At 36.9% G+C, this 23,490-nt stretch overlaps 1 protein-coding gene across 1 annotated transcript; it reads left to right on the top strand.

Annotated features, from left to right (window-relative positions):
* The first annotated feature begins 1,759 nt into the window (after positions 1-1,759).
* On the top strand, positions 1,760-2,906 carry DEFB110 (defensin beta 110). The gene has a single exon (XM_030314563.1). The coding sequence runs from the start codon at positions 2,218-2,220 to the stop codon at positions 2,368-2,370; it is 153 nt and encodes a 50-aa protein (XP_030170423.1). The 5' UTR covers positions 1,760-2,217; the 3' UTR covers positions 2,371-2,906.
* Positions 2,907-23,490: the final 20,584 nt, after the last annotated feature.

Here is a 23,490-nt window from a genome sequence, read left to right as displayed (position 1 = left end):
TGCACAGAGTGGACAACTACCAGCTCTGCGTGTGTAGATAATCAGGGTATACATGACCCTCTTATGGTTGTCACATTTTTTTACTTATTTGACAATGAGGAAAAAAGTGAGTTTATTTCAGTGCAGTATGCTGTTGCTTTTCTAGACCAGAGAGGAAAACGTCAGTCTCTAACTTTGGGAAACTCGTATTTCAGTGTAGGAAGCAAACCTGAAAATTATGAATATGATATAGATTGCTATTACGTTTTTTAAACATTTATTACTTATTTAGGTATTATGTGTGTATGTATGTATGTATGTTTCACACACGTGAACATGAGCTGTGATTCTAAAATGACATATTATTTGCAAATAAGTAAGAAGTATGGAAGCAATTTTGTAATGCAAACCTTTTATTTCCAGATCATGCACTGCTATAGGTGTTTTCATGATTTAAAACATTTATATTCTTTAAAATAATAAGAAAGTAAAAACAACAGTAGTATATTTTCATGTTACTAATGATCACTATAAATCCATATTTCTCTTTTCTGAATTTAACATATCTTAAAAGTCAACATGATGTTGTGGGTTGACAAGATATTAGGGTCTCAGGAATGTTGATTAGCTTAAAAAGTACCTATCCCAGCAAAAGTTTTTAAAAAAAGTAAAATGCAACCATGCAAATGTACTTCTCTATTTTTAGTTATATCAAATATGGGTCTGAAGGAACTTTAGATTTCACCAAAATTTACCGGTGACCAGGGGTTCTGTCATCATAAATTAGCTTCCCATTCCCAAAGGAAATACATATATTCACATGTCAAAACCTTCCTGACAATCTCTTGCACTTTACACGTAACTTCCTTTCCTTTTCTACTAACTTTATCGACAACAATAAAGTTAGTCCATTTGAAGTATTTTCTACATTTGCTACATTTGAGCTTTCTGACTAATTCCCAACCAAATGCTTAGAGAATACTAGGTACTCAAATACCTGCCCCATAGAAATGAAACACCATTCTGAATTTCATTTTGGTTTTATGCAGACAATTAGGTTCTATAAGTTAACATTATATAATGTTAATCTAAATTCTATTCAGTTTATTCTCTAAATTTTAATAAAATTATTTTGCTTTGTTTTTCCTGACACACACGTGGAAAATTTAATATTCAAAATATATTTGCAATAGCCATGTTTATTATATTCCATCATGCAGATAGGTGGAAAGACTTATCCAAGATAAGTAAATACTATGATAAAATTGGGGGGGAGAGGAGGGGCAGAAATAAGCCTGACACACAAGTCTCTTTTTTCTAGAGGCATTAGTTACAGTACAATAGAATCATTAAGAAAAATAAAATCCTAAGTAACTAAAATATTTGCTTCCATTTACTATAGTTTAATGTGTGAACCCAAAGCTGTGAGTTTGGAATCTCAGGATATCCTTCTTTGCATTGTCTTAGATGACACAGCAAACTAGAAGATTAACATGAGGATTCTCTTTTTACTAAATACTAAATGTATATCAAAACTGTGTTTCCGTGTGCACATCTAATATGGTGTTGTTTCCTCAATAAACTATCAGTATCTCCATGTCTACTGTATTACAATTATCAGGATATACTGGGTAGGAGATAACAAAGAATCAGAAGAAGTCATAACTGTCACATGTGGTTGACATATTGGCCACAAGAATAAAAATATCATGACACATGTTTAAGAAAAATACATATAATTAAGTACTTAGTTATGTTATTCATTCATTATTACTATAGACTGGTGAAAGGGATATATTCATTTGCTCTAATATAACGAAAGAAGATTTCAATTAAGAGTAAGATCTGGAATGGAGAAGAAAGCATTGAACAAATGATACTGTGAAGAGGCAGTCAGAGTAAGCTTAAAAAATTGAAAAAAAAAACATGAAAATAAAAATGATAGGTTTTTAAAGAACTACAAACCTCATCTTAATGAAAGCATGGGAGAGCAAATCTGGTGTTAATAAAATAAGAAAAAAAGATAGGAAGGTGAGTACTGATATGGGCTGAAAGATAAGGACGGTAAGATGTTTGTAGCTCAGTCTCTTTCTGCAACAACTGCTAAATTGTGCTATAACACTACCTGGCATACCAGACTCTCCATCTCCCACATGCATGATCTCATGACCAAAACAGATTTTCTGTCTTCCCTAGGTAACAAGACTCCCAAGTGAAAAATGAGGTTGATGACTTTAGATGTCTTTCTTGATTGCAGCCAGAAGTAACTTTGAGTCAATGTATAGATTTGAAAGATGCAAAAAATTGAAAGGAATATGTAAAACATTTTGTAATGATGATAAGTATGATTACGGATACTGCATTAAATGGAGAAATCAGTGCTGCATATGAACTCTGGAAAACAGAAGTACTATTGAGCATCGAAGTCTGGAACAGAGATTCATCTTACCGACACGAGAATGGGTAGAAAGAAAACGTTTGCAACGTTTAAAGAAGTATTCCCTTTTAAATCCTCAGTACCACTGTTTACATAAATAAAAATAATTTAGTTTGTATTCTATTTATTTCCCACTTTCTTTGAATTTCAGATGGATGAATGTATTAATTAAACAGAGGATCAGACTCTAATTGTGCTTATAATCCCATTATGGACATGTTGCCAACCAGATATTCATGCTACTTATCTGAGTTGCTCTGTTTCCTTTCTAAATATATGTATAGGACTTTATTGCCAGTTTTACTATGAAAATCGTGATTATCTTCATAGATGCTTTCTTCCACACCAAAAATCTCCGTATGTAGTTTTAAATCTTTCTTAAAAGCAAATGCATGTTTTCTCTCTTTCAAATGTGAACCCTTCCAATCTTGGCTTACTTACTGATTTTTCATATGCATTTAACCAATTCCTATGAGGTGACAATTTGAGATGACACACTTTAGTAGTAGTTCCCTCAGGAAAACAAAACAAAACAAAACAAAACAGTTCCCTCAGTAGTGCAATGAAATACTATTCATGACACTGAAGAGGGATAAATATTAAGGTTTTTGAGAACAGCTTCCCTCTTATCCATGCAATCATTTAATCAAATGAAATCCCACAAGGAAGCTCAGTAATAACAATTCTTGTTCCAACAATTTAGGACTATGTTTGGCCAGCTCAGTCGGCTGCTCCTAAAGAATATGTCAGATTGAAGGAATCTTTAATTTTGTTGGAGAAGGAACTGGAATGCCACAAGCAATGTAGAGCGAACCTGACCAACTGCTCAGAACACCTATCTCCAAGGTCCACCATGAAATCTAGCAGGATTAGTTTTATCTAAAGGGCAATGTTAGAGAAGTTTAGGTATCAGAAAATTTCACTTTTCAAAAGCAGAGCCCATGACTTTGCAGCTGATACACACATGGGATAATTTGGGGAGTATCAGGGTGAGCCTAGGAAAGATAAAGACATTGAAAGGAACGACTGTGTGGTAGCAAAAATGAGGGCTCCCCTGGCCACCCTGAAGATCATATTATTTGCCCTAGAGATCCTCACTGAGGAGAGGGCGGCTTTTATATTTCCAGAAATTGTGCTGCTGTGGGGCATTTAATGAGAAGGTGGCATTTAGTGTAACAGGAGGTTATTATTGTAACATACACCTTTGTGCTTACAACTGTTTAGGCTACTCTACCCTGACATATTTAAGTTATAATGTATACATATATTCATACATAGTGATACATATTATGACTTCATTTAATCAAGACACAATGGATGTCTGGACTGTTATGTCTAGAAAAATACTATTGTTTTTGTGAAAGTACAGTATTCTTTCTGACTACTAGCTCTTTGAAGATAACACTAAGAATTGAACTTTTCCCATACTTAGTAAGCCCTGAGAGGTGAGAATTTTCTGTCCCTTCATTTTAACAGCCTATGATATGAAAAGGAATGTTTTTTATCTTATTTTTTTTTATTTTAGAGAGAGAGAGAGAGCACATGAGTGGGGGAGAGTGGCAGAGGAAGAGAGAGAGAATCTTAAGCAGGCTCCACTCAGCGTGAAGCCTGACATGGCACTCGATCTCATGACCCTGGGATCATGACTTTGTGTGGCAATCAAGAGTGGGATGCTCAACTGACTGAGCCTCCTAAGTAACCTAAGAGGGAAAGTATTTTAATTCTTTTCTACTAAGAAATTTTCTACGATGCAATGTTTTTTTCTCTCTTTTTTTTTTAATAACATTGTTCCATAAGGTCAGAATTCCATGAGGTAATGTAGAAATGTTTATATGAATATTTATACTGCTGAACTGTAGAAATAATTACTTTGTATCTTGAATTATAATACTCTAGACATCAAAGGATCGTTAGATTAATACCATAACTATCACTCAGCAACATTTATTTATATTCTACTCTTGCTGGACACTACCTAGTTGGAGAAAATTTTAGATAAAATTTTTAGCACCATATACTTCTCCATGGTGATAGCTTACAGATAGAAAAAATTCAATTTACCTGTTCTTTTTCTTTATTATTGCTTTATTATCGGTAGACTAATTTGTACTAATCGGACATTTTCTTCAGCATACTTCAGAAATATCATGTCCACTAGTGACCTGAGTATTATTTGTACTACCCTTCTAAATGTAAGTGAAACTGATTTTGTGAGTACTGAATGTGATACTTTTTAGGAGAGCTACTTTTTAGTAACATTTTTTTAATCTAAGAGATATACCTCCAAATTGGTTGTGTTACCAGACATGCCTCTCCTGAACTGTTTAAGTACTGTACATAAATAAAAGTGTTTAAGTAATTTTTTACTTGAATTTTTTATTGTGATTCATGATTTATACTTCTTAATATGTGCCCTAATATACCACCACTTCCTTGAAAATTCTCTGGTATATGTTCAATAAATAGCTGTTAAATGAGTATTTCCGGAGATGCATTGATTTTTCTGTCAAATGATCCTGAATTCTGTCTTTTTTTTTTTTTTACCAGTAACAATATGTAACTGATTCAAGTTCCTTAGATAAGTTTTCTCATCACGTTGAATCTCATTTTTCCTAACCTGTAGTGGGGAGGGTTTCCTCTCTAAGCATCCTCTTATGTTCACCTATTTATGACTCTGTGATTTGTTTTTAATGTTATCCTTAATTGTGTCCATAGTTTTGTCTTTTTCAGATTTGTGATTCCATTTAAAAAATCACTTCTAAGGAAACAACTACACTTTTTTTCTAAATTATGTAGTTCAGGATAGAAAACCTAGAAATGGACACACAACTATATGGCCAACTACTCTCTGACCAAGCAGGAAAGAATATCCGTTGGATATTCAACAAATAGTGATGGGAAAGCTGGACACTGACATGCAGAAGAATGAAACTGGACCACTTTCTTACATTTTTATACACAAAAATATATTCAAAATGGATGAAATACCTAAAAGTGAGACAGGAAACTATCAAAATCCTAGAGGAACAGTGGCAGTAACCTCCTTGACCTCGGTCATAGTGACTTCTTACTAGACACTTTATCAGAGGCAAGGGAAACAAAAGCAAACATGAATTATTGAGACCTCATCAAGATAAAAGCTTCTGCACAGCAAAGGAAACAACCAATAAAACTAAAAGGCAACTGACAGAATGGGAGAAAATATTTGCAAATGACATGTCTGATAAAGGGTTAGGTTCCAAAATCTATAAAGAACTTATGAAACTCAACACCACACCCCCCCAAAAAAACCCAAATAATCTAGTTAAGAAATGGGCAGAAGACATGAATAAACATTTTTCCAAAGAAGGCATCCAGATGTCTCACAGACACATGTAAAGATGCTCAACATCACTCATCCTCAGGGAAATGCAAATCAAAACCATGATGAGATATCACGTCACACTTGTCAGAATGGCTAAAATTAACAACAGAGGAAACAACAGGTATTGGTGAGGATGCAGAGAAAGAGGAGCCTTGTTGCACTTTTGGTGGAAATGCAAACTGGTGCAGCTACTCTGGAAAACAGTATGGAGATTTCTCAAAAAGTTAAAACCAGAACTACCCTATGATCCAGCAACTACACTAGTAGGTGTTGATCCAAAGGATACAAAAATACTGATTTGAAGTGACACATGCACCCTGATATTTATAGTAGTGTTAACAATAGTCAAATTATGGGAAGATCCCAAATGTCTATTGACTGGTGAATGGATAAACTGTGGTACATATACACAATGGAATATTACCTAGCCATCAAAAAGAATGAAATCTTGACATTTGCAACAACATGAATGGAGCTAAAGTGTATTATGCTGAGTGCAATAAGCCAGTCAGAGAAAGACAAATACCATATGTGGAATTTAAGAAATGAAACAGATAAACAGAGGGCAAAAAAAGAGAGAGAGAGAGAGAGAGAGAGAGAGAGAGAGAGAGGCAAACCATCAAACGGACAACTATAGGGAAAAAAACTGAGGGTTGCTGGAGGGAGGTGGGTGGGGGATGGGTTAATTGGGTGATGGGCATTAAGGAGGGCACTTGTGATAAACACTGGGTGTTATATGTAAGTGATGAATCACTAAATTCTACACCAGAAACTAATGTGACACTATGTGTTAACTAACTAGAATTTAAGTAAAAACTTGAAACTGAAATGAATAAATAAATATAAATTATATAGTTCAGGGATTTGGGAGTCTAATCTAAATCTAAGCTAATCTAAAAAGAGTAGCTATGTAATGAAAAGGAGGGATTCAGTGCTCTAAAGGATGCAGCACCAACAACTGTGTGTCATATATACATACACATATATATACACACACATATAAGAATGGTATAGGGTGATAAAAAACATATGCTTTGATCCTCTACCCTCACACACACATACACAGATGTAAATACACAAGCCTGCCTAGATTCAGGTCACATTTTGGCAACTCTGAATTTTTTTTAATGTTGTAAAAGAAAACCAATATCCCTTTCTTCCTGATAGCAATTCAGTGGGCATGACTCTCAAAAACTCTACATTTTCATGTCCTCTAGTTGCTGATTTTTCCAAATAATGGCTTAGAGAGACTGCACGGTGATCAAAAGTCCTTCACTGCCACAGAAGGCAAAGCATTTAGTTACTCTCTACCTTGGCTGCCAGGCTGGGGCTGGTGTCATGCAGGGTGCTTTCACAGAGATCTTCAAAACCAACCATTATACCTTGCACAGTTTCACCATGGTTCTCTTTGAACTTCTGCTTTACCGCAAAGTATTTCTTCACTGCCGTAATGTATATCAGCCTTAGGATACTCACTGGCAATTTGAGCCTAAATTATTTATTATGAGATGCCAATGTTTGTAACATGTAATAAGAAATTATATTCTTGGCATATTAATCATTTTTCTTGGCCTGACAAGTTCCCATTTACATGGGAAGCCAAGCTGTAAGGAATTTTCCTTTGATAAGAAAAGTCCAAAGTTAGACCCCTTTTCTTATCTTTTTCGGGAATGTTTCATGTAAAGGTCCTGGCTTTTAAATAGATCGCCTTTCCACATTCATGCTTGAGACTTCACATCATTGGGCAAAACAATACTTCGAATATTAAAAAAGAAAAAAAAAAAAAACCCTCAGAGATTTGCTGGTTCTGGTAACAGGGCAGACAGAGAGGGAATTCAGAACCCTTACTGACTAGCCAGAATTTTGAGACCAAGTGCAATTTTAAAATTGTTACTACTTGTGTTCATCAGAATGAGCTAACTCGATATACCAGACAAAGAGGAAACCAAAAGCTAGAGTGCAAAGGCCAGAGGTGAGGCAGCCCAATGTAGGGTGGAGGCAGGGAAAGTCCAAGGAACCCAGCAAAGGTCTTGCTCTTCTACAACTAGTGTTGTGAGAGACATGGTCACAGTTCTTTGCAAGGCAGAGAATTGGAAAAAAAAACACTGTTTATGATAGTGACATGAAATGTATAGTTGTCACACTGAGGGATGTGTAGGAAATGAAGAATGTATAGATACCCCCATTTGGGGAGCTTGAAAAATGAGTCATAAGCTGGTCAGGAGAAGAAAGAGCCTAGACTTTAGCCGGAGCAGCAGTGGTAGCAATAGAAGCAGTGGGAGAGGTGATCCCCTGATCTGAGAAGATGACAGTACAAAATCACTGAAATAGCAATGGACTGTCAGGGCCATGAACACCAGCAGAGTAGTAATGTCACTCATACGTGGTGAAGATTGAACAAGCACTACTTCAAAGGAGAACATAATGGACATCAAACAGAATGCAAAAGCCACAGAAGGACCCTGTGGAGGGATCATGAGGAGACCTGTGGCTGATGTCCCACAGTAGAATGTCTATGACTCAGAGGTTATCCAACAAATATCACCCCACGTAGTTCCAATTTCCCAAGTAACTATGCTAGCTGGGAAGATAGTTTAAAAAACAAGGTAATTAAGTTTTTTCAATTGAAAAACCGGTAGATTCAGAGATCAACACTTAAAACCACTACCCAGCTACTGCCAGGGAATCAATAACAAACTTACATCCTTGAAAACCACTAATGCTTGGATGACACAATGAAGGTTCTCTTTAGTTTTTCTGAAGTATGTTGGGGGAGTTTTCCAGCTGTCGTCCTCCTTGGTAAGCCACAGATTGATAATCTGCTAAGATTCAGTAAACCGAACTGTGAGCCACATGGATGAACTATAATATGGGATGTCTCTTTTCTCAAACTCTAGAGAGCTTCATAGATATATATAATATATTATATATATATATATAATCTCATTGTTTCTTGCTTTAAGAAACCACACCTACCATGGGAATTATTTCTAATATTTCTTCTTTTTGACACACATTTCTGCTAAAAATAACAACCAAAAAAAGGGCGTTCTTGAAGTTCTATCCAGGTGACTATATATGAACCAAGTAATAGGGCTGATAAGAATCCAGGATTATTCAGAAGGACAGGGCTAAATTTGTGACTGAGAACAATTAGGATTGAAAGAGTTGGGAGCTAGCTCTAAGATTATTGTCAAACAGTAATCCTTTAACTTTAATATCTTAACCTTCACCTGATATAGAAACTTAAATTTAAATCACTATTTTATTTTCACTGGTATATCTCTCTTCTCCACTACCAACTCTTGTTAAAGGTTTTCCTTTGCATATTATAAGAAAAAAATCTGAAGAAATCTGTACCCTTCTCCAATTGATTTTTTTTCCCCGCTCTGAACTGCTACTCACCTCACTGACTGGAGGGGAGAGAGTAACTGAAGAATTTCATTTTCCTAAAAACTGTGTAACCAAAGCCCATGTTATATTTCTGCACCTGTTCAACTTCCACTACAATAAAACATACATTGATGATGGATGAAACAACAATTGTCATTGCACCAGTGTACCTCTGCTCTCCCATTATCACTGCACCCTGCAGAGCTCTCTTCACAGGACCACCTGTGTGAGAGAGGACCTGAAGCACAACCCTGCTGAATGAGTGCCTGCTTAGACATGTGCACAAGGGCCTCCTTACTCAGGGTGCTCCAGAGACCAAGGGCATTTATAGCATGAGAGAGCTTGTAAGTAATGGAAACATCTCTGCCCTGTCCCATATCTGCTGACATAGAACCTACTTTCCCATGAGAACCCAGGGTATTCACATGCACATTTGAGTTCAAGAGACACAATCCTAACAGCACGCTAGAATTGCATCCACCTACCAGTCAAGCTCTATGTTTATTCCGCCCCTCTCTCTTCCTCCTTTTCTTCTCCCTCCCTTGCCCCTGAAGCATTTATTCTCATCTCTCAACTAACCTGTATAACATGTTGTCAGATTGTTCCTTAAGGAAGCACAGGGAGTTCAACCCAAGGCAACCAGAAGCGAGAAGGAGAGGAACAGACACTTACCAATGATCAGTGATCTGGCAAGAGGTTAAATGCCAGGCACAGGCTCTCCTTATCTGTGGTCAGATCTTAGAGGTAGGAGTTTCGTCAGGTTCCAGAGAGGATAACTGAGTAAACCGTGGGAGGAGTAAAGTGCGGGAGAACAATGGAGAGGCAGCTGATGAGACACTTCATCTGAGCCACCATCTTTTCCCTCACAGACCACTGAAGTAGTCTCCAAACCTTACTTCCCCTCCTACCCTCGCTCCTGCTCCCTTCCAAACAGTTCTAGGAGCCAAAGTGAACTCATAAACTCTTAAATGGTTCCATCAAACACATAATAAAATCCACCAGTTCACTGTGGCCTAAAAAGCCGGATGAGACGGATCGCCTCCCCCTCCCTGACCTCCCCTGCTACTGGTCACGCCATCCCTCACCAAGCGCTAGGTCATCGGCCTGCATTTTGTTCCGCACCCACCGTAGGCTGTCAGGAACATCTAACTTCGTGTCTCTGCAAAGGACCCCCTTTGTAGGCCACCCTCTTTTCAGGCAGTAGAATTCATCGTGATCATTTATTACAGTGTCTCTCTTGATAGTCCTCTCTCCCTCCTAACACTCTTAAATTTGAGAAGAGCAATCCACCTGAAAATTAAGTCCCAGGTTATGGCTGTGACCAGGCTTATCTTGCCTAGTGATTTATCTGTGTCTGAGTTGTACCAATGAATAGTAAAAACTCAGTAATTTTTTTTTTAATATACCTTATTGTCAAATTGGCTAACATACAGGGTTGTAAAGTGTGTTCTTGGTTTTTGGAGTAGATTCCCATGGCTCATCACTTACATACAATACCCATCCCACAAGTGCCCTCCTCAATGCCCAGTGTTCATCCCAACAAGTGACCCTTCTCAATGCCCATCACCCATTTTCCCCTCTCCCTTGCCCTTTCTCCCCATCAACCCTCAGTTTATCCTCTGTATTTAAGAGTCTCTTACAGTTTGCCTCCCTCCCTCTCTGTTTGTAACTATTTTCCCCCTTTCCTTCCCCCACTGTCTTCTGTTAAGTTTCTCCAGATCCACATATGAGTGAAAACATATGATATCTGTCCTTCTCTGACTAACTTATTTCACTCAGCATAATACCTTCCAGTTTCCATCCACATTGCTGGAAATGGCGTGATTTCATTCTTCTCATTGCCAAGTAGTATTCCATTGTACATATAAACTACCTGTTTATCCATCATCAGTTGATGGACATTTAGGCTCTTTCCATAATTTGGCTATTGTTGAAAGTGTTGCTATAAAACCTTGGGGTACACATGCCCCTATGCATCAACATTCTTGTATCCCTTGGATAATTCCTAGTAGTGCTATTGCTGGGTCATAGGGTAGTTCTATTTTAATTTTTTGAGGAACCTTCACACTGTTTTCCAGAGTGGCTGCACCAGTTTGCAGTCCCACCAACAGTGCGAGAGGGTTCCCATTTCCTCCCACCCTTGCCAGTATCTGTAGTTTCCTGAGTTGTTAAATTTTAGCCACTCTGACCAGTGTGAAGTGGTTTTTATTTGTATTTCCCTGATTATGAGAACTCTGTAACTTCTAAAGTTATTAATAAGTATCTTCTTGTCAGGTTTGTGCATTATGTCATTTAACATGCAGTAGAAGTCAGTAAGTTGACTTATACTTGATATTAAAACACCATCTTATAAATAAGGAAACTGGATCTCAAAAAAGATCCACTTAATAAAAGCATGCTTGAGGTCAACTCCAGGTTTTGCTAATGTCAGAGAATAGGATCGTTCTACTCTGAAGATTAGTCAGTCTAGGTCGAGGGGTCCTGATGAAGGTGATTTGTCAGGGGTATGAATGACCAGAAGTAGAGAACTGCATACCAGAGAAATACTTTATAAGTCTTGTTTCTTCATTTCTGAGAGTCTGTGGACCACTTTTCAAGGGATGTGAGGCATATGGATGACAGCTTTCTATATTCTTCAGTTTGGTTTCAGCCTCCTAAAATGCATTCTTACTGTGTACCTCATATTAGTTGCTGGAGCACAGTAAAACATAGAGGGTCAGAGAGCAAAGGGAAGAGGCATTAATTTAGGTCAGATCAAGTACTCATATTTGTCATTTATCCTCACATCACCTATACAGGTGACTATTTTTATTTCCAATACCCCTAATAAAGTTAGACTCAGAATGGAAACACCCCTTTGCACAAGGGCCGCATGGCCAGAAAGTAGTAAGTTGTCATCCACACTGAGGTCTGTCCATAGTATTACACAGCTCAATAGAGGGTTTGGACATGCCCACTGAAGGGTCTTCATGTTTTCCTGGGCCTGGTGGGGAGAGAACCATGCTTCATTCTGCATTGCAGGAAGGACATAAATAGAGCGAAGGCCATGATGAGACTGATTGTACAAAGGAAGAGATGATATAGATGAGTTTACTGTGACAAGAGGTGAGTGTGACTAAATCAGGGGTTTGATGGGGCACCTAGGTGCTCAGTCGGTGAAAGCGTCCAACGTTTTGGCTCAGGTCAGGATTTCACGTTTTCAAGCCCCACATTAGGCTCTGCACTGGCAGCACAGAGCTGCTTGATATTTTCTCTTTCCCTTGTTCTCTGCCCTTCCCCCCTTGCACTAAACTAAAAAAAAAATTAAGAAATAATAAATTGGTAGCATCAGACCTGCCTAAGCATAGGAAAGGTTTGAGGGGATTCATTTAAAGTGCAAATTTCTGAACCACACCCCTGAATAACAGAATGAGGACTATTCAGGGGTGGTGCCTAAGAATGTGTGGTTTTGTTTTGTTTTGTTTTGTTTTGTTTTTTTGTTTTGTTTTAAATAAGGAGGCCTCGGGGCGCCTGGGTGGCTCTGTCGGTTAAGTGTCCGACTTCAGCTCGGGTCATGATCTCACGGTCCGTGAGTTCGAGCCCCGCGACGGGCCTTTGTGCGACAGCTCAGAGCCTGGAGTCCTGCTTTGGATTCTGTGTCTCCCTCTCTCTCTGACCCTCCCCTGTTCATGCTATGTCTCTCTCTGTCTCAAAATAAATAAACTTTAAACAAAATTTAAAAGAAAATAAATAAGGAGGCCTTTCTAAATATATATAATTTATTTATTTAATGTTTTATTTATTTAATTTTGACAGAGAGAGAGAGAGATGGGTAAGGGACAGAAAGAGAGGGGGACAGAGGATTGGAAGCAGGCTCTGTGCTGACAGCAGCGAGACTGTTGGGGTCTCACGAACTATGAGATCATGACTTGAGCCAAAGTTGGATGCTTAACCAACTGAGCCACCCAGGTGCCCCTTTTCTTTCTTTCTTTTATTATTCCAATGATTCTAAAAATTATGATGTTCAGAGAACCACTGATTCAGCTAATTCTTCTGCTTTTCCTGGTCATGAATTCACCATTTATTTTAGTCAGTCAGTCAATTACCATTTACTAAAAGTTAATAGCTTTAGTTCCATGCTATAAACGGAGACATAAGAAATTAAAGAAACTCAGTATTGCCTTTTCAGAGATTTGTTCATTCTCAAATTCATTGATTCTAGTGTAGCAGGTAAGAAGACCTTGGGTTCAAGAATCAGACTGCTTAAAGTCTAATGTCACCAATGGTTAGTTACTAGCACTGTAAAGTCCCTGTTACAGGGACTTTAACAGGATACTAAATGAATGCCTCTAAGCCTCGTTTGCCTCATTGTGCAATGATGATAACACAACTACTTCATAAGGTTGTTGTTGTGTTTAACTGAGATAATAAATGTAAAACGTTCAGGTATTATATTTAGCAAGTGTTCAACACATATTCGCTATTACTTATTGGGCATCTATTGAGAAATGGATCATGGCATCTATGTTACATGTAAATCATAAAATAGAAAGTGGAATTGTAAAGAATACGCTTTGTGTATAGTCTACCAATTTTTCCAGAAACTCTCTCTTGGCTCTCCTTTATACAAGCTGTATGTGGAAGGGTAAATCACAATTAATTTTTAAAGCTTAGGAAGACAGAACATTAGTTTATTTTCCCCTCATCATCTTCCATACCCACAAAAAGGGAAAGAAATGGATAAAAACTCTGTGAATTGGTCTCTCATCTCTTAGGATTAGAAACTGAACTGTGAGGGTGCCTGGATGGCTCAGTCAGCTAAACATCCTACTTCGGCTCAGGTCATGATCTCACAGTTGGTGGGTTCGAGCCCCGCACACGGACTCTGGGCTGACAGCTCAGAGCCTGGAGCCTGCTTCGGATTCTGTGTGTTTCTCTCTCTCTGGCCCCTCCCTGCTCATACACTCTCTCTGTCTCTCAAAAAATAACATTAAAACAATTTTTTTAAAAGAAATTGAACTGTGTATTCTGACATTCACTTCTCAGAAGTGCCATTTTCTATTTTTTTTAGTTAGATAAATGATAAACATTGCAATTGCTACTATAATTGTATCTCAATCTCCATTCAGCAAGTACATATTAAATGACTCTTCTATCCTAACTTCACTGTATAGCTGTCAAAATCCCTACCCTCATGAAATTTACATTCCAGTGGGAAGTAGCAGTTAATAATAATAAGAGCAGTAATAGTATAATACTCATACCATACTATAGGAGTAAATATAAAAAAAGCCATTAATGAACCAAGCTAATTTCAAATAAAGGCAAATGAGGAACACCAAAAAAAAATTGGAATAAAGTAAAGGTCACTATTATTAGATTAGACACAAAAAGCTTTCAGAATCTCTGATAAGATGACATGAGCAGCAGAGACAAGAATAAGACAAATCAACTGTGATTCTGGGTAAAGGGTGAAGGACTTGAAAGATGTGATGGAAATGCTTGATAATGAGTCCTGAATATCACATATCAATACATAAAATACACAAGCAAACACACACACACCACACACACACACACCACACCACACACATCAAAAATCCTTCTGAAGAAAGAATATTACAGTTGAGTGAGTTTAAAGTAACATGTATTCAGTGAGGAGATAAGTCTTCATCTGAGTAAAATTAGAATTGACACAGAGGAAGTGGATCATATGCAAAACATGTGAAATGAATATTAATGACTCTTGAATTTATAACTTAAAATTCACTCAGATGTAAGAGATGAGGCAAATAATAACATGTATCACAGTAGATAATCAATACTCTATTTTCAAAATTAAAATGTAAAACTTTGATCACTACACTAATTTCCTTGTAGCAGGATTCTCGCACAGAGAGTCATGACACTGAGGCTTTTCTTTCCAGGAAGCAACTTTATTCCTGCTGGCAATGCTCAGTTGGATTCGTACCCAAAGAACAGAGCTGAATGCCACGTGGTTGTAGTTTTTTATATGTATTTTCTACTTCTTTGTCTCTCATATATGGTAACACACACAAACATGTAGTCTGATTAAGTGGTCTCATGTTATAAGTTCATGGAGGATGTTGTCATGTATGTGCATAGTCAGGTTATCTTGAGGTTTTTTTTTTTCTTTTTTCTTTCTTTTTTTTCCCCCTGGGGTGGGGACCCTACCACATCCTTAGTGTGAGATAGCTCACTGATATATAATACCAGAAAGTAATAAGCACATTCTGACAGTTACAGAATGCCATTGGTCTATAACCATTAATTCAGTGATGTCTAATAAACACATATTAGAGGAGGGCATCACTAACAACAAGAAATATATTTTCATTAAGCAAGTATTGCTTAAACACCTTAGCATTGTTTAAGCAATGGTTACTGGATACAGTTTCAGGTTAATATTTCTAAATCATAGATGTGGTCATTTTTTGAAAGATGATTCTTGAGTAATGGGGTAGTACAAAAAATGTTTGGTGAACTATAAATTTGTTCTCCAGACCAAGACAGAGCATACAAGCCAACAGATACTGGATAACATTATCTCATGAGACCATATATTCTAATAGTATCTTTAAGGTTGACTTAAAATTTAAAGTTTAAGACTCTTACAATAGAGAACAAACTGATGGTTACCAGAGGAGGGGGGGATGGCTATACAGGCAATGGGTTTAAGGAGTGCACTGGTTGCAATAACACCAGGTGATATATGCAAGTAATGAATCACTACATTGTACACCTGAAACTATTATTACACTGTATGTTAACTAACTGGAATTTGAATAAAAACGTAAAAATGAATAAATAAATAAAATTTATACCACTGCCTTTCACAGCCATTTATGGCTTACTATAGAACAATAGCTGCAAGTTGCACCAGAGTTCTGCATGAGAACTTGTTTTTGACTCATCCTCGGTGAGAATTCATAATAGGCCATGGTCTCCTCTACTCCTTAAAATGTCAAGGGAGACTCGGCTTTGGTTGGAAAGATAGTTGCTGGGATGAAAGGAAACATCAGTTTCTGCTATTCTCCAACGTTTCTCTAGATTCTCCTAAAAATATCTCCCATGAGTGTTTTCTCTACAAAGTTCCTGCATAATAATAATGGTTTAGAGTGTGGCTCTAAAAGTAGACCATTTTCAATTCATTCTGACAACTTTACTAGTTAGTGGTTGACTTTGGGATAAGTTCCTTAAGTCTCTATGTGCCAGTTTCCTTGTATCTGAAAATGGGGCTAAAGATTATTCCTACTTTCATAAGACTTTCATGAGATTTAAACACACTCTACTTATAAATTACACAGAAAAGTGCCTTGCACATAATAAGCATTTAATAGATGTTTTCAACGTGCAGCAGGATCAGACAGGACAGAGAGGCTAAGCTTCTGGGACTCATGGCTTCTCAATGTATGAACCATCAGTAATTAATACAGGTGGCATAAGAGCTTTTTATAGTGGAAAGATGTAGAAAATGTAGCAGAAGATCCAGCCACTGACATCTAAGCAATCTTTTGGTTTTTAGTAATTTAATTCTCCTTGTCCTCATCTGTAAAGAGGTCTCATGATTCTTACCAATTTGAAAATTTCCAAAAGTGCCAATCAATCTGCCCACTGGTGTATAAAATTAAGCTTTGAAGCCATCAGTGAAATGAATATAGAATGTTGGGGGTTGGTGGCAAAATAATTCATGGTGTCTGGTAGTGAAGAACCAAGAATGGAAATGGCATCATAGTTTTACAATGAAGAGACCTTAGTGCTGTTGTAGGCTCTTATTTCCTGGAACTTTGTGAAAGCTAAGCCTCAGTGCCAGAGCAACAAATCAAGGCTTTTTTTTTTTTAATTTTTTCAACGTTTTATTTATTTTGGGACAGAGAGAGACAGAGCATGAACGGGGGAGGGGCAGAGAGAGAGGGAGACACAGAATCGGAAACAGGCTCCAGGCTCCGAGCCATCAGCCCAGAGCCTGACGCGGGGCTCGAACTCACGGACCGCGAGATCGTGACCTGGCTGAAGTCGGACTGCTTAACCGACTGCGCCACCCAGGCGCCCCAGGGCTTTATGCGGAGTGGTAGAAAGTGCCAAGTTTTTATTGCAAACTCCTGTAGGAAAATAGCATTTCATTTTTATTGTCTCTTGACCTGCTCTCTTCTTAACATCATACACTTTTCTAGCATTCTCAACACATAGGCCTTGCCTGGAAATGCTCCCTTGGTGAGCGCATATCAACATCAAATCCCTAAAAGCCTAGCCACATGCTTTTCACCAAGAACCTACACTTCAAGGGTCCTGATCTGTGGCTTTGAACATATAGTTATTAAGCTTTAATCATCTAACCTTGTAAAAAAAAAAGTAAAGACATTTCTCATCTAAGAATCCAAAATTCTTACTTAAGAGAAAGTATGTTGGAGTCACTCATCTTACCGTTTGGTTCATGTACCTCAGGTCAATTCTCTCCCCCCTTAAAACATAAAATAAAATAAAAACAATAAAATAAAAAAATCATAACCCATCTGTTACCTTCTCTTTTTCTTAATCACTACTTGCAATCCCATTTTTGTCTTTTTCTCCATACTTTGTTTCTGTCTTTCTCCCTAAAAACATTTTTTTTTAATTAGTAGAAATCTAGAATCTGGATCTGTCTCAAATAAAGACCTACAACATGTATTTTAAGCAATAAATCAATATGTTCTCTCCTATGCATCTAGTTTGGTTCTACTTCTATACTTCCTTGCTAGAAATTGAGACAAGAATCATTCAGATTCTTGTCTTTGTTTGTGTGATTCACATGTCATTAGGTACAATGGCACATTTCAACAAAGAGAGGAAAAGAAGACTATCCAATCTATAAGAGTTTGGCTGATGTCCAGCCTGATAGGAGTGGCTTACTTTAGACGGATGGAATGGACACAGCTATAATGTATGAGCTAGGTCATCTTCTTATTCATGCCATCACTATGCTAATGTGTTTCCATATTTCATTATTTTTTTTTCTATTTTTCACATCTGTTAGTTAGTTCTGCTTATATACAATAGGTCCTAGTAAATCTCCAGCAGTTTAAAGTGTCCTTTTTTGAGAAGGAAATCTTGCCATTTGCAACTACATGGATGGAACTGGAGGGTTTTAGTCTAAGTGAAATTAGTCAGTCAGAGAAAGACAAATATCATATGACTTCACTCATATGATTACTTTAATATGCAAAACAGATGAACATAAGGGAAGGGAAGCAAAAATAATACAAAAACAGGGAGGGGACAAAATATGAGACTCCTAAATATGTAGAACAAACAGTGTTGCTGGAGGAGTTATGGGAGGGGGGATGGGCTATGGGTAAGGGGCATTAAGGAATCTACTCTGAAATCATTGTTACACTATTGTTGTACTAACTTGGATGTAATTAAAAAAATAAATGAATTATTAAAAAATAGAAAAACACTCACTAACTGAAGATAAATAAATAATAAATAAATAAATAAATAAATAAATAAGGTGTCTTTTTGGTGTGTTTAGTAAGAAGATATTAAGAAAATAGATTTTCCATGATGTGTCCGTAAATATATAAGCACCTTTTGATAAGAAATGAAGCAGAGAATTAACAAACTAGATTACTTTTAAAACCCAGATTATAGACTATAGACTAATTTGTTTTTCCCCAATGACAGAGAGAGTTAGAACATAAATCATTAAGTTGTAAGGATATATCTTTTTGGATTTCACATCCAGCCAAAGTATTTATATGTATAATGTAAATTATCTTATAAAGCGCATATTTAATTCTTACCTTAAACCTCTAAATATAACTGGTTTTACCAATCCAGGCTTCAAAGAGAGAATCTTGAGGTTCAGTTAGTGAATATTGGTCTCAAATCTATAGCTAGTAAACAGAAGAGCCAGGAGCCAGGATTATTTCTGCCTCTAAATCCAGGGCTCTTTGAACTTTTAGCACACTGCTTTCCCCTGTGAATGATGAAGCCCTATGAATAAGTTACTACATGTAGAGGAATTATTATTCTTATAGAATCACTATGGTAATTTTTAATGTTAATAGTGCTAAAACTGTGTTATAGAAATATTTTCTTTTATAGAAAAATTGCATCCCAGAAACTGTCTGGGGTAGGCCATGTATACAGAGAATAACTTCACATGATAAACACCCTTTTACTTACTCAGTTATGAGAGTGGAAAAAGTGAGAGCATAGACTCTGGCATCACATTAGCTTGGAGTCCACCTCTGCTTTACCAGCCACTGCATGTCTGATTTGAAGCACTTACATAACCCCTTTGTGCCTTAACTGGAAAACAAGAAGTTCCTATGTCATAGAATTTGTCATGAAGATTAAGCTACTTACGTAATCTATATAAAATGTTAGACACTGTATGCCTGGCACATAATAGGACACTCAAAAAGCTGTGACTGAAAATATAGGTAAGGTTGATTATAGCTTTCAAATAAAAAATTTAGGGGCACCTCGGTGACTCAGTCAGTTACGTAGCCAACTCTTGATTTCAGCTCAGGTCATGATCTCACGGTTGTGAGATCGAGCTCCATGTCAGGTTTTGCACTGACAGCACAAAGCCTGCTTGGGATTTTCTCCCTTCCTGTCTCTCTGCCCCTCCCCTGCTCTGTCTCTCTCAAACTAAAAAAAAAAAAAAAAAAAAAACATTTAAAAAAATTAAAATGACTTTCACCCTACTATTCTTGTATAACTGAAAATGAGTTCACATTTGGCTCGTTGAGGTCATAACAGATCTAAGTCCACTATTCTGTTTGTTGCTATTACACAATTCATGAATATGTGCTCAATCTTGAAAGGCAGCATTAATCAGAATGGTAATCACCCTGAGAAGGCTATAAAAACAAGAGTTCATCTATCTTTTATCAAAGAATAGCACAACCTTCAGACATTTTGACGTCTACCTCAACATCACCCAAGTAACAATATCAACAATGAAGATACTTTGTATTTCCTGACCTTTGTCTCACTGTGTCTTGTGGTCCATCAGGTAATATTTGCTAATAGGGAAAAGGAGGAAGAACAAAATGCTTTTTATAAATGCTTTACTCTGGCAAGAAAGAAAAAAAAAACCAAGTAAATTGTTAGGAGATTCCACATGAACTTAAAATGCAATTGACTCTCTTTTGCATGAAAGAAGAATGAGTGGAACTGACAGTTGAGAGGATAAAGGCAAAAAAAAAAAAAAAAAAAAAAAAAGAAAGAAAAAAGAAAATTCCCAAGATGTAGAATTAAGAATTAAATCTGTTTGTTATTTTGTTTGATGAGACTATGACTTCTTACACACTTCCTACTGCCTTCCTTTTTAAATGTAATTTAATGAACTAATACTATAGCTGTTGTCAAAATTAAGCTTTCTACAACTGGTCCAGTAACTTTGGGGGAGAAGGGATGTTGGAGGTGGATGGCTATTTAGAACACAAAACAGGTAGATTATTTTTCGACATCCTTTTCACTTTACTCTTGAGGAAGCATGTGCCGATTAGATATTTAATGATATTCTATTTTTTAAAAGCTAGGCAAAAGAAATATTGTTGGATACATATTCATATTGTAAAAATGTGTAGGGGATAAAATCTATCTTTTTAATACAGTTGCCTGGACATGATTTTAGAAAGCAGATGGTTTCATTCCTATACTTGAAACAGCTTTATTTATCTATCCAGTATCTATGCAAGGGGAGTAAATTTGTATTTATGATCATATATACTTTTTCCTAGTTTTCACAGAAAAAAACAAAAGAAGATGTAGACAGAAAAAGGAATGTACCTTGTCCGTGGTGCCTGCAAGACTTCATGCAACAGTTGGGAATACATATATAATTACTGCAATACTGAGCCCTGCTGTGTTGTACAGGACTACCAAAAGCAGTCACTAAACACATCACTACTAGTTCATACAGAGTAAATGATAGTCCACTATACCACACAAAATTAAATTGTAACACCACTATTAATAAAAATGAACTTTCTTACTTTTTTGATCTATTTTCACGTGTAGTGTCTTTTGGCCTTCTGGATTACACAACTATATCATGGCAGCTGGTAAGTTCAATGTTAGCTAGTACAAGAGGAATAAAGAGGGGGTAGCCTGTTTTTTAAAACAGGCTTAAGTTCTTCTCTACCCACATGACAAATGCCTTGCATCTTTCATACTTCTATTATCTCTGGCGTGTTTATTTACCTGTGCAGTAGCCTAGTTATTTCCCATGATCTTTTAGGTGTCAGTCATCAGTCATGATTTATGCTACTTTTTCATAATTTCAGCAAAAATGTGCTTGAGTCGGGGCGCCTGGGTGGCGCAGTCGGTTAAGCGTCCGACTTCAGCCAGGTCACGATCTCGCGGTCCGGGAGTTCGAGCCTCGCGTCAGGCTCTGGGCTGATGGCTCGGAGCCTGGAGCCTGTTTCCGATTCTGTGTCTCCCTCTCTCTCTGCCCTCCCCCGTTCATGCTCTGTCTCTCTCTGTCCCAAAAATAAATAAAAAGCGTTGAAAAAAAAAATTAAAAAAAAATGTGCTTGAGTCTCTACACAAAGTCATAAATACCTTAACACATAAAAAGACAGTATTAGTAGTATAATTATGAGTAAGAACAATCAAACAAAACTCAATAGGGATAAAATGTGATGAGAATAAAAGGAAGTTAAAAACATTGTTAAAGCATTTTTTTTCTTACTATAAAGTGTTAAAAAAAGTTTGGAAGAATAAAAAATCTCTGAAGAAAACAAAGAAAAACCATTTCTAATTCTAGAGCTAACCTTGTATCATAATTAATTCTGAACATAGGCAGCCATTTCAAGATCTTCTCTTCTGGTTCTTAAGAATTTTCTCCAACTTCTTCATCTTATAATTCAGTATTTAATACTTCTATCCTGTCCCCATCTTCAGTGAACTCATTGTATTTCTGGTTTTCCACTTTCCACATTAATTCTACCATAATATTGAATTAATGTTGACATGACTTTCTTATGAATTGTAAAGATTTCCATAAACAAATACTTGATGTGGTAGAATTTAAAGTCTCCACTGAGTGTATTTTTTTTTACCTATAGCTACAGCACATACCTGGAAAAATATAAAAATTTAGGTGAGAATTCTGATTTAAAGAAATGAAAGAAGTCCAATGAACTTGGGGATTAAGACGAGAGGATAATTCCGAGTTTTCTTACTTGGAGAAACTGCTGAACAATGTGATCATTCATTAGGAAATAGAGCTAAAGACATCGATTTGGAAAGGAACATTTATGACATGTTGAGCTTAGACTTTTGGCCATATACAGGTGTTAAGTTTGGGAAAGAAAAATGTGCTTCAAATGCAGATTTCAGGAGCCATTAACTGAAGCAATGAGATAAATCACCCAAAAGACGATTACAGATTGATAAGAAGAAGCAGAAAAAAAAGCCAAAATCCTAAAGATAGCATTTAAGGAATTGCATAAAATTCAATAAACATTAAATTGGATTGGATGGAGTTGGATTCCATAAGAGGGTAAGAAGGAGAAGCTAGCCAAAGAGAACTCACTCCCAGCCTTCATATCTTCCCAGATGAGGTCTCAGATAGAGAAGAAAAGAGGTCACACATACCTACTATGCTCTGTGTTAACTTTTGATCCACAGAATCAATGAACATAATAAAATGGTTTCTGTTTTAAAACCATAAAGTATCAGGGTAGCACAGTAATACTAACTAGAAGTGTGTATAACTTCTAAACTATAAAAGTTTTTAAAAAGAAAAAAATACATAATGAAGCATAGGCAAGATTTCTGAAATTATGGGATAGAAAGATTCAGAATTCTTTCCCTTCATAAAGCAGCAAAACAGTGGCAAGAAATCAATTTTTCGAGAGCTATCCAAATTAACCACAGATTTGCAAAAATCCAAGGAGAATTTATTTAAAAAAACAAAAACCAAACCAAACCAAAACAAAACAAAAACCAACACAGGGGCACCTGGGTGGCTCAGTTGGCTAAGCAGCCAACTTCCGCTCAGGTCATGACCTTGCAGTTCTTGGGTTCGAGCCCCGTGTTGGGCTCTGTGCTGACAGCTCAGAGCCTGGAGCCTGCTTCAGATTCTGTGTCTCCTTCTCTCTCTACTCTTCCCCTGCTCATGCTCTGTAACTTTCTGTCTCTTAACATCAATAAACGTTAAAAAACTTAAAAAGAAACCAAACCAAAACAAAACAAAATAAAACATTCTGAATCTCAATACAAACAGCTAACTTTGTGGCAGTTAAACTGTCCCATTCATTACTTTCCAACTCTCCTCAGCTCCACAAGTAGCCTTGACAATCTGCAGCCTTCTGAT

This window comes from Lynx canadensis, chromosome B2 (assembly GCF_007474595.2).
Source record: "Lynx canadensis isolate LIC74 chromosome B2, mLynCan4.pri.v2, whole genome shotgun sequence".
NCBI classification, from domain to species: domain Eukaryota; kingdom Metazoa; phylum Chordata; class Mammalia; order Carnivora; family Felidae; genus Lynx; species Lynx canadensis.
This window is presented reverse-complemented; position numbering and strand designations above follow the sequence as displayed.

Bases quoted from the DNA above. Each gene is read 5' to 3' on its own strand.
- DEFB110 (XM_030314563.1), top strand. From the start codon at position 2,218: ATGTCTTTCTTGATTGCAGCCAGAAGTAACTTTGAGTCAATGTATAGA.